The 11,705-nt window shown below is 43.5% G+C and overlaps 5 protein-coding genes across 5 annotated transcripts; 4 read left to right on the forward strand and 1 right to left on the reverse strand.

The window, feature by feature from the left end:
- Positions 1-2,359: 2,359 nt before the first annotated feature.
- AK88_05274 (uncharacterized protein) lies at positions 2,360-3,520 on the forward strand (the record flags this gene model as incomplete). The annotated part of the gene is made up of 1 exon (XM_012482876.1): positions 2,360-3,520. One exon carries the CDS (start codon positions 2,360-2,362, stop codon positions 3,518-3,520), a length of 1,161 nt encoding a protein of 386 aa, XP_012338299.1.
- Positions 3,521-5,095: 1,575 nt separating this feature from the next.
- AK88_05275 (uncharacterized protein) lies at positions 5,096-6,478 on the forward strand (the record flags this gene model as incomplete). Its single annotated transcript, XM_012482877.1, has 5 exons — positions 5,096-5,278; positions 5,680-5,794; positions 5,895-5,972; positions 6,203-6,246; positions 6,359-6,478. 5 exons carry the CDS (start codon positions 5,096-5,098, stop codon positions 6,476-6,478), a joined length of 540 nt encoding a protein of 179 aa, XP_012338300.1.
- A 418-nt stretch (positions 6,479-6,896) lies between these two features.
- AK88_05276 (uncharacterized protein) lies at positions 6,897-9,080 on the forward strand (the record flags this gene model as incomplete). The annotated part of the gene is made up of 9 exons (XM_012482878.1): positions 6,897-6,936; positions 7,099-7,227; positions 7,328-7,368; positions 7,530-7,613; positions 7,721-7,781; positions 7,999-8,061; positions 8,186-8,310; positions 8,475-8,567; positions 8,712-9,080. The coding sequence occupies 9 exons, from the start codon at positions 6,897-6,899 to the stop codon at positions 9,078-9,080; spliced, it is 1,005 nt and encodes a 334-aa protein (XP_012338301.1).
- A 93-nt stretch (positions 9,081-9,173) lies between these two features.
- AK88_05277 (uncharacterized protein) lies at positions 9,174-9,559 on the reverse strand (the record flags this gene model as incomplete). Its single annotated transcript, XM_012482879.1, has 2 exons — positions 9,174-9,213; positions 9,387-9,559. The coding sequence occupies 2 exons, from the start codon at positions 9,557-9,559 to the stop codon at positions 9,174-9,176; spliced, it is 213 nt and encodes a 70-aa protein (XP_012338302.1).
- Positions 9,560-10,354: 795 nt separating this feature from the next.
- Positions 10,355-11,109, forward strand: AK88_05278 (uncharacterized protein; the record flags this gene model as incomplete). Its single annotated transcript, XM_012482880.1, has 2 exons — positions 10,355-10,603; positions 10,825-11,109. 2 exons carry the CDS (start codon positions 10,355-10,357, stop codon positions 11,107-11,109), a joined length of 534 nt encoding a protein of 177 aa, XP_012338303.1.
- Positions 11,110-11,705: the final 596 nt, after the last annotated feature.

Raw genomic sequence — 11,705 nt, forward strand, 5'->3', positions numbered from 1 at the left:
TAAACGAGCCATGGTATGTTTTTTCCGGTGAGCATATATTTTAAGTGACCCAGTTGAATGTGAAGCGGATTCTCCATGGAGTGTTACACTGTGCGCGTTTTAATTCATGGGATGGGGAAAAAAAAAAAAAAAAAAAAAAAGGACAATCTTTTTTGGCTTAACCTATGTCATGCCTAATTGTGGGGGAGCTGCTTAAATTGGGTCCATCTGAACATTCACGCAGTTTACCATTTGGAACAAGTTGGGACAGGGGAACAAAAGGAGCAATATTGACCTGATGAGATATAGCTTCATGTTTTTACGACCTCTCCGCCTCCTTCAATTACATGGGAAGGAACATGCGCGCTGATGGGCGAGCATCCCTTCTGCGTGACCTATGCTTTTTTAAGTCGTGAAAGGGAAAATAAAAACAGGTTCAATTATTTTTATGTGCATTTGCATTGAACATACTGGACGGACGATTTATTTTACGTGAACTTGTTCCTGAAGTGTCCCCAATAGCGAAGCGCGTTTGCAACTCGTTTTTTTTTTTTTTTTTTTCCTTTTTAGCATCTATGTTAAGGTCCCCTTTTATTTGCCAGCGCTCCTTTAACAAATGCGTTTTCCTTTTCCGCGGAGTTACCGCGCCACCATATCACGCACTTCAAGCACTGAGGCGGTCTGGGAAAGGTAAAATAAATAAATGGCTTTCTCTGCGCTGTGGCGCAAAATGGCCCGCCCGTAATACGCATATATTATATGCATACAAAGCGTGCGTAACCGTGGTGATTTCTGTGGCCCTTGACATGTGGACCCACTAACTTCGTACGCGTGCGAAAGGGAATACCCGCCCTCACGATTTCGTAGCATACTAGAGCAGCATACCGTAGGGCGGGGGAGATGATGATATATAGCCATTTCGCTGTAGCACATTTTTTTTTTTTTTTTTTGAGGGGGCAATGCGAACAACCCATGTGGGGGTTTCCAATGTCGCACTGCGCCCTTTTGCTCCGAGAGAGGAGCAGCCTATAATGGGCAGGATCTGCTCCTAACCCCTACGCATTTTTTCGCATCTTCTCTTTTCACTGCTCCCCTCACAGTTTAAGCCTACGTTGCGGAAAATTCAAAAGAGGGGTACCTGCCTCACCAGCCAGTTAGCTAAATGGAAAAAAAAAAAAAAAAAAAAAAAAAGAGGAAAAACACCCATCTCACATGACGTACAATTCTTCATGTGCATACGTGTGATAATTTACCCGCCTATTACGGAAATAAATGTTGGGTAACAATTCTGTGAGAGATCCCCTGTTCGGTACCGTACATCGCGCACCCTACATTTTATGTGCCCTGCGCAAATGGCCAATTTTATTATGTGACCTTGCGCGGCGATAACGTCGTACCCAGGCAGACACACAAAAAAAAGCAGCAGTTCAGGGGGGGATGATATGTAGCAAAGCATGTAAAAAAAAAAAAAAAGCATATAAAACACATACACTCACATATGTTCATATAATATATTATTACGTGCATAACGCTGATCGCTCACAAATGCGCTTATAGGCATTTGATATTTTTTTATATCCACCAGAAAGGGCAAACTTTTCCCGGTGTTGAGATTCTTTCACTTCCTTCCCCCCGACGACCTGCAAAAAATAAGTTTTGCCCAAGTATTGTATAAATAACTAATTCCCTTTTTTATACGACCTCAAATGAATTTCATTTATGCCCACGAGAAAGCCACAATGTATACCTGTGCTATATGGAATATGTAAAATAATGTAAGTGTATATTATACAGTATCCTTTTTTTAGGCACTCTCTCAGAGCACGCGTAACCATATTTTGTCATGTTTTTTCCATCATTGCAATTTTTGTTGCAAGCTTTCCCCCGAATTCCCACTTTTTACAAAAAAGAAAAAAAAATTACATTTAACAAAATTAAAAAAAAAAAAAATGCTCATGGGATATAAAAAAAAGAATTCGAATAAACCATTTCACATGAACTTTTGCATATGTTTCCTCTTTTCACGTTAACCGGCTAGTGACCCTTTTTTATAAGTAATTCTCAACAGGCGCAAGCGCAAGCTGATTTTTTTTTTTTTTTTAGAAACATTTTTAAAAATATAAATAAAAAAAAATCCTTGAGGAGAAATTTTTTTTTTTTTTTTACCCTTTACGAGATTATTCCTCTTTGCGAATCCAGAACATTTGTAGTGAACCTCATTTTACTTGTGACATCGCGGGAAGTAGAGGATCGCACGTAGAAAAGCAGCTCCTTTTTCCCTACAATCAAGCGCATACGTAAATACGTGCTCACATACGTACATATATATATTCCTACGCGCGCTCCACGCCGTTGACCAAACAACCGACGTCACGCAACAATGTCGCATCGTAAGTTCGAGAGGCCTCGCCACGGCTCGCTTGGATTTCTACCAAGGAAAAGGTGCAAGAGATTGAGAGGTAAAATCAGATCCTTCCCAAAGGATGACAAGGAAAAGCCCCCTCACTTTACGGCCTTCATGGGCTACAAGGCTGGTATGACCCACATCGTAAGGGAAGTAGATAAACCAGGTTCGAAATTACACAAAAAGGAAATTGTAGAAGCCTGTACCATTATCGAATGTGCCCCAATGGTTGTTGTTGGAATGGTTGGTTACAGGGAAACACCAAAGGGATTGAGAATCCTGAGCACTGTATGGGCAAATCACGTTTCCGATGAGTTCAGAAGAAGATACTACAAAAATTGGTACAAGAGTGACAAGAAGGCTTTTACCAAAGCTTTGATGGTGCCCAAGCTAACCAAGGAAAGTCTCTACAAGAGAATAGAAAAATACTGCACTGTGTTAAGAGCCGTTTGTCACACGCAACCATCGAAAACACCCTTAACCATGAAGAAGGCACATATAATGGAAATCCAAATTAATGGAGGTGGAATGAAAGAAAAAATTGACTTTTTGAAAGAACTCTTGGAGAAAAATTTACCCGTGTCGAATGTATTTAATACGAATGAAATGATTGACGTCATCAGTGTGACCAAGGGACATGGTACCAAAGGTGTGGTCAGCAGATATGGGGTGAAAAGATTACCAAGAAAAACACACAGAGGATTGAGGAAAGTTGCTTGTATTGGTGCATGGCATCCTGCGAGAGTACAATTTCAAGTACCCAGACATGGACAAAAAGGTTATTTCCACCGAACTGAAAGAAATAAAAAAATTTACAGAATTGGTTTGAAAAAGGATAAAAACAACGCGTCCACCGATGCTGATATTACTGAGAAGAAAATTACCCCCATGGGTGGCTTCCCACATTATGGTGTGGTCAATGAAGATTTTATTTTGCTGAAAGGTTGTGTTGCTGGTACGAAGAAAAGACCAATCACCCTGCGAAAAACATTGGTACCACAAGTGTCGAGAGATGCCTTAGCACAAGTTTCACTCAAATTTATTGACACATCCTCCAAGATTGGACATGGAAGATTCCAAACCAGTGAGGAAAAAATTAAATATTATGGACCTCTCAAGAAGGACTTGAAGGCTTAAGAAAAAGGGGAAAACGCCCAAGGGAATATAGCTGATTTTCCCAAATCGACCAGACCATTCACGCGCAGAAAAGGAGAAAAAATGTGCATATATAAAAAATGCCCCTCTTATTGAGAGAGAGACCGACAGCTGGGATGCGGTGGGGGGTATTATTGTGTTTGGCTGAATTAATGAACTAGCCAAAATGGACTTTTTAAAAAAAAAAAAAAAAAATATACGCCAAATGTAGCTTTTCGCATGAACTGTTCAGAAAAAAATTCCTTTTTTTTTTTGCCCATTTTTAGCACTTTTCTCCATTTTTTCATCTGTGTGCAAAATTTTTTTTTTTTTTTCCCACCTGTGTACCATCCATTTTAAAAACGTTCAGGTAAAAAGCTAAGCAAAATAAATAACAAAAAAAAAAAAACTTCCAATAAGTTATACCTATGAAAAGATTAACCAAATATATGTAACTTTGCAGAACGGATAGCACGCTCTTAAAAGGGGGCAAGCAAGAGTATTGGGGTGTGGCTCTTTTAATCGGTTTTGTTCCTTCTATTATGTGTAAGCGGCATGGTGCGGGAGCACCTTGTGGGGGGAAATTACCAAAGTAGGGTGGGGAAGAGAAATTGTAAAAGCAGTAGCAAAAAAACTTGCAGGCGGAATTCATCCCCCCTTGGTAATTTCCACCTGGAAATGCCCCCTTGTGTGTACTAACCCTAAACAATATTTCCACTCTCGCGAGCACTTAAACCTTCCGCTGAAGCTGCGCTCCCATTGGGGGCACATTTTTTTGCTCATTTTTTTTTTTGGAGAATTTTCGCGCGGATATCCCAATTAATCGCTATACACGTACTTTTATACCCACTTGCGTATATTCCCCTTCACAATTTCTCGACCTGAGGGCATGCCTTTTTTTTCTCCCTCAAGTGTGCGCGCGTAAGTTCGGCAGAGTTTAGGCGCTACTCTTGTGAAATTTTTTCATGGCCCTAAGTGAGCGCGTAAAAGTTGTAACATTAAGGGAAGGTCGCGGAGAAATATAAAGCTTGTTGGAAGTTTAAGGCGGCGCTTAATATATGCGCAAGTGCTAAAGGGCATTGTGCCGTGTGCACTTGCACGTGCGCATGTGTAAAAGCCGAGTGACAAGCCTTTCTCCCGGTGCGAGTAGCCCGAGGCACGAAAAAACGCGTGAAGGTGTGCAGTTTTTTTATTTTCCGATATACCCGTTCAAAACAATGTTTTTTCCGCCACGCACGAGCAAGTATATCCTAACTTAAGCAAAAAATTTTCTGCATCTCTCCAATCTTTTTACTTCCCGAATTATCTGCTTGGTCGCTCCATCGTTTCGCTGATTCTTCACCTCTCCACTGCGCATCACCAGCTGTTCACTTTTACACCTCTCCCGCCAATTTGCACAAATAGCAATTTGATATTCACGCACGTGGGTACAAAAAAAAGTATATACCTGTGCGAGCCCTAAAAACATTACACCTGTGTGTGCACATTTGGGGGCCTTTTCCGTTTCCCCCCCTTTTTGTTGCTTGTTCTCCGCGCCTTTGCTATTTTCCCCATTTTGCGCGTCCCCCGGTACACCAAATGATTAGCAGAAAAAGCGAAGTTTCCAATTTCACCCCAAGGGCCATTACGAATAGGCCTATAAGTAGCAACCGACGCAGGGGTAGAAACGAAATAACGGAGGAACAAAAGAATGAGATAAAGGAAGCTTTTGATTTATTTGACACGGAAAAAACGGGGAAAATCGACTACCATGAATTGAAGGTATGGAGCGCTAGTGGGCGTTGAGCCCCCTTTCGTGTGAGCAGCACTGTTAGTAGTATCATCTCCACTCATAGCTGCCCTTTTTACAAAATAAAATCGTGAGGATGAGTGGGTGGGCAACAAATGAACGGAGACAAACTAATGCGATGCAAGTTGAGGCAGTAAAAAATAACAGGGCTTTGAGACTGTCGTCTTTTTTTCTCTATGCAAAAAGTTTGCTCAACTGTACAACGTGATTTACGTTACGCCCCACGGGTTGGGTACACCCGTGTGAGTTTCCCAAAAATGAACAATCTGTGCATGTCACTGTTTGTACTTGCTCCCCCAAAACGCTTCGCCCATTTTAATCCCCCCCTCCCCGTTACTGCTTTTTTTTGTGTTCCTATATATGTTTCCTTCAGGTGGCAATAAGAGCACTTGGGTTTGACATAAAGAAGGCGGACGTTTTGGAACTGATGAGGGAATACGATAAATCCAATTCGGGCTATATAGACTACAACGATTTTCTGGACATTAGTAAGGCGACCGGAAGGGGGAGAAAATTACGCACGTTATATTCCGCAGCAAAGAGTACATTTTTTGGTTGTTTTTTTTTTTTTTTTTGTTCCGTTTTTAGTGACGCAGAAGATCGGGGACAGAGACCCAACGGAGGAAATAATCAAAGCGTTTAAACTGTTTGACGATGACGACACGGGTAGGAATTTTTAGCAACAGTGAACGGGCATGGAATGACTTTCTTTTCCCTTTTCTTATGTCCCAATGTGTCTTGTCACCGTGGTGTAGCTGGGCGAATGTGCAATTGAACTGCTATTCGGGTTTGCCGCCATATCTTTGCCTTTTGTCCTGTAGAGGATGAGGTGACGGACTTGCACACCCTTGTCGACACATTTTTTTTTGACCTTCCAAATGAACCCTACTGTGCAGGAAAAATATCGCTCAAGAATTTGCGGAGAGTATCCCGAGAACTGGTAAGGCTAAGAGGCGGCCGGCCAACGCGTTGGCAGTGCTAACACTGCATTTGTACATTACTCACGCAACGCTTACACAACGTCTACGCACCACTAACACACACGCGCGCAGGGAGAAAACCTATCCGACGACGAACTGCAAGCCATGATAGACGAATTTGACAAGGACATGGACGGAGAAATCAGCCAAGAAGAATTCCTCAGCATAATGAAACAAACGAGTCTTTACTGACTTGCTGCAAATTTGTGTAGATCCCTTTTCATATGAAAACAAGTGTGATGAAAGTGAGCGTCCTGTGCCGTACGCATCCACACATAAGTGGATATAGTTAACAACAGGGCGTTTCCACACCTGTGTGCAATTTTTTTTTTTTTTTTTTTTTTTTCAAAAATTTGCCTGACCTGTTCATACAGTTTTGGTGAGGCATTCAATCAGTTAGCTATTTATTTTGCTCGATTTGCTTACCAATGCATTTGACGCCGTGGGAACATTACACATGTATCACCATTCATGTTCTGTCGTTTATGCAACTATGCGTGTTTGGTCGCTGTACAACAACTGTGTGCTTTGTAAAAGTTGTTTTTGTTAACTTTTTTTTTTTTTTTTCACAAAATTAAAAGACGCACCGATTGATGTATCCTTCCAAACGATGGATAGACACGGGGTTGACAAGGGCAAGATATATGAAGGTTATCGGGCGTACACAACAGGGCACACGTATATGTGTACATATATGTGCTCATGTGTTTGGGTGCCTGGTCGGCTCCACTTGAGCGATTTTACATCTACGCGGCCTGCTCGACTAAATTCCATTTTCTCATATGCGGTGTCCAAACAATTTGCGCTCGCAGAAATAGAGGACTTTGTCCTACACGTAATGTCCTGGTTGCTAAAATTTGACGTGGATATTTTTAAAGCCAACTCGGAGAAGCAGTATCCCCGCGGCCTCCTCAACCGTCGCCTCGTGGGGCTCTGCAGAAGTGCGTGCATGCGTAAAAGTTACGCCTGTGCGTGTTTATTCGTTGTCCATTAATCGCCATTTCGTTCATGTCTGGTCGCTACCGTCCCCCCCCCTGGCAGCTGTATCCGTCGTACAGCTCGTCAACGACATGGTCATTCAGGTTTAATTTAAAAAGGGGGAGGAAATGAGAAGTGGATACACTGAGAGGCAACTCTGAAATGTGTAATGCAAATGAGTAAATTCCCCATTTGGTACATCGGATTGACTTAGCCCCCTTTCACAAACGACCATTTTGCTTACCCCCCTACACACCTTACTAAGGACAAGAGCTGCACGCAGAGGGAAATATACTACAAGCTGTACAACCTGTTCAGCGAGCAGTGCCAAGCGAATCGGCACGTCCTGGTGAGGGGAGCGTCCACGTGGAAGAAGCCCTATGGCAGAGTTACCCACGCGGAGTGACCCGCACAAAGTGACCCCGTTGTTCGCCTAACCCCTCCCACCCCCTTTAGCACGTTTGCCACATCCTGGGATTCCCCAGGGCATCCCTAAATGTCTATGCCTCTGAAAAAGGTTCCCTCAATGATGCGTGCGCCGATTCGCGCGATTTGTGTTGCGCGCGTGAAACTGGGTGTCTTATGAGGTGCCCACATACACGTGTAAACATACACGTGTTAAACATATATGCATATGTATATGCTCCTGTGCGTGCCACCCACCGTACGTTTCGCACGGCTGGGTTACCCCCGTGGGTAAATTCCAACGTGGACAACGTTACTTGTACGTGCAGGGTGCATAGGCGGTCTCCTCGTGCTTCGAAAAAACAACGAGCGTTTGAATCTGAATGAAGTAGGTACGTCGCAGGAGAGTGTCGGCGAAGGCATGGAGTGAATAAACATGCATGTCTACTCCATTTCGCAGATGTGTGCCAAACGTGGGCTACACTCCTGTTTCTGCTCAACCCCGCACTGTTACAGAAAACGGGTTAATGATTAACGATAGCCTTTTAAAAGTCGATCGCGTGGAGAGTCAAGCAAACTACATACTAGTGGTGGAAAAATATTCCCTGTATCAGAGGCTTTGCGAAAAGGAAATATGGAATGTACTTTGAACATATTACATGGAGTGGGTGGGGTGGTGTAACCCCTACCACGTGCAGACACGGAGCGTTACATATGGACATGCGACGGTTCCAATTTTACTTCCTAGTGAATGTGTACTTTTCTCCCCACCGTTACCGAATTTTTTTTTTTTTTTTTACGCCAGATTTTGCCGTGCATTTTAATAACTGGGAAGGGAGTGCCAGATTTTTCCACTCGGAAAATTATTTGCGAGCTGGTGGAATTATTTCAGCTGGAGGTAAGGCGTGGTGGGGGGCCTGTCTTTCATGTATGGCGCGATTATTGTGGCCACTCATCTTTGTCATCCTAAGGCACTTCATCAGAACGGATGGAGGTAGCTACAGGTCACGCGTCCATGTCTACGTCTCCCCCTCCTCTGCAGTGCGTCTACGTGGGAGACTACGACCCGTATGGCTTCCGAATATACTTGAGCTACAAGGAGGGTTGCAAAACCAACCAAGACAACATCTTCGCTTGTACCGATATGCGATGGGTTGGTATGAACTCGAAGGACATGGACCTTATCCCTAAAGAGGCGCTCTTGCCTTTATCCAAGCGGGACAAAAATGTCTTGCGCAACATGCTCAATGGTGACAGGCTTAGGTGCAGTGCAAAGGTGAGAAGCGAAATGACCCAAATGGAACAGCTGAATAAAAAATTTGAAATCGAGGCAATGGAGTCTTTGGGAATGGACTTCTTCATCCGGGAGTATTTAATAAGAAGGGTGATGCGGCGGGAGTGGGTCTCGTGAAGCGATGAAGCGGAGTGGAGAAGCGAAGCGAAGAAGGGACGTGGGGACAGATACGTCCCCTACCCAGGCACTCCTTTACGACGTCATGCTTGTTCACTCCTCTTTTTTGATCCTCCGTTTGTCTTGAATGTATCTGTGGTGGGGGGGAGCGGAGTGAAAAGGAACGGGATGAAACGGAAGACGCGAACAAATACTTGATCACACGTGCGCGGGTTATGTACGTGATGTTGTGGGAATGGGTCAAGATGGTGCAGCGGGCGCTTTCACCTGTCCCCCTGCCTGCGTCTCTGCCTCCCCTGAGCTGACCTGTTAATAACACTTTTGGGGACAAAATCCAGAGAGTACTTCTGCACATATTTCGAGTTCATGAGGAAGGGTTTATTTTTGCAGTGCATGAAATACGGGAGGACGTTTTTCTTCAAGCCGTATGTGAAAAACCTTTTAATGTGTTTGGAACACTTCCCAGCTGTCATAGCCATCCTTCCACGTGTGTCCCTTGTACGGAGACTTTTTCTCTGTGTGATGGTCGCATCGGAGGAGAAAACACAGCACCGCGGAACAGTTGACGTGTAAAATGGTGCACGTGAAGATGTAAAATTTTTTTTTTTTTTTTTGTTGTATTTTCCTTCCTATGTTTACCGTTTCAACCTTGACATGGTTCTTTATTACGCCAAATAAGCAAACATAGGCAATCACGATTACAGCGGTGGACCAGCTTAAATACACCACTTGCCAATTTGTACCGTCGGGGTCGAACCCCCCGCCCCGTTTTATGTTCCCCTGCGTATGCGCGGAAGGGCGGCAAATGTCGATCGGAAAAAAAAAAAAAAAAAAAAAAAAAAAAGCACATACATATGTACATGCATATATATATACATATATATATATATATTTATGAGCCGCATGGGTTGACAAATTTTACCACATTGCGACGCGCCGTACGGTGGAAGAGGAAACAAAGCAACAGAAAAAAAAGGCTCCCATGATCTAATGATCTCACGATCGCACGATTTCATGGCCCCCATATTGCCATAGGAATATCTCGCGCTGTCGCAGTGTACCATAGGCACAACGTACAGTTACCATGCTGCGATTCTGAGTTGTCAATCCTCTTTCTGCATTTCGACCAGGGGGGAACAAAAAGGGGGAGAAGTACTCACCAAGGTTCTCCTGTTCCCGTTGCTTGTAAAATTCACGACGTCTGTAACGGATCTCTTTCTCCTGATCAAACCGTCACGCAGTTAAAAAGAACGGCGTACAGCCGAACGTTTAAAATGTACTTCGTCATAGAGGAATGGAAAAATGTAATAATAAAGCCAAGCCAGCTGGGCCCGAGATACCAGCAGTACATAGAAGATATGCTGCGGAACAGCGTAGAGGGTCAGTGCAATGCCAAGTATGGGTACATAATTTGCGTTATTCGTATAATTCATAGTGAGCCTGGACGTGTACAGGACGGGACGAGCATGATCGTTGTGAAGGTCAAGTACCAGGCCATCGTCTTCAAGCCCTTTAAGGACGAGGTGAGTGACTGTTCCTCGTGAAGGGGGTGCATATCGCTGGAGGACGCTGATAGGGAAACATCACCATGCGCACGTTGCATTTGCATTTGCAATGGCATTTACATGCGCGCATTGGGTTTATTCAACCGATCGGTGTGCAGACCATACACTACACGCTCCCCGCCTTTATGTTATTTTTATTTTTTTTTTTTATTTTGTTTTGGCCTCACCCCCCATTGTAGGTGCTTGATGCAGTTGTGACAGACGTAAACAAACTGGGCTTCTTCGCTCAGGCAGGCCCGCTCAAAATTTTCATATCGAGAACGGCCATTCCAAAGTACTTCGAATACTCGGAGGATTCCCACTACCCCTGTTTTTCCTCAGGAGTGCACAACATAAAACCGCAGACAACAGTGAGGATAAAACTGCAAGGTATTCGCTATGATTTGTCGAACATGTTTGCAATTGCTACCATTAACAATGAGTACCTGGGATGTATCGAGTCGAACACATTGCAGGTTATGTGATAGGGGGGTAGCGACAATTTTGTTTCAACTTTTTTCAACTTTTTTTCAATTTTTTAATTAAAAGTGTGTGCATGTGGGTGAACATACGTGTTGTGTAAATCCTACCGCGGGGGACGAGCCATTTTGTGCTGACCTATCCCCATTCGCATGAACAGGGCATGTTTTTTTTTTTTTTTTTAGTTATTTTTTTGCTCATTTGTTTGCACACAAAAGAGACATGGCGGAACAGCTGCTGCTTCAACGTTATGGACAGTTACCCAGTTGGAGGTGGTAGTTATATATAGTATTGGTTAGGTGGAGCAAGGCGACAAGTGCTAGATGTTATGTCGCCAGCGCCGTGTGCATTCACCCTAGAGCAAACGTGTAACTGGCTTCCTTTTTTGTTTCTTTGCGTGCCTGCGGCGACATCACCTAACAGGGGTAACACTTTCTTCTAATATGGGGGAATTACGAACATGTGCTGATGGCAACACTGGTATAGACTCATACGAAGTTGGAACAATCATGGGCTTGGAAATTTTACCCCATTGATAATGAACCATAAAACCATTTTAGCTAGCCACTCAGCTAGCTATTTTTTTTTTTTTTTTTTTTTT

This window comes from Plasmodium fragile, assembly GCF_000956335.1.
Source record: "Plasmodium fragile strain nilgiri unplaced genomic scaffold supercont1.111, whole genome shotgun sequence".
Lineage (NCBI taxonomy): Eukaryota > Apicomplexa > Aconoidasida > Haemosporida > Plasmodiidae > Plasmodium > Plasmodium fragile.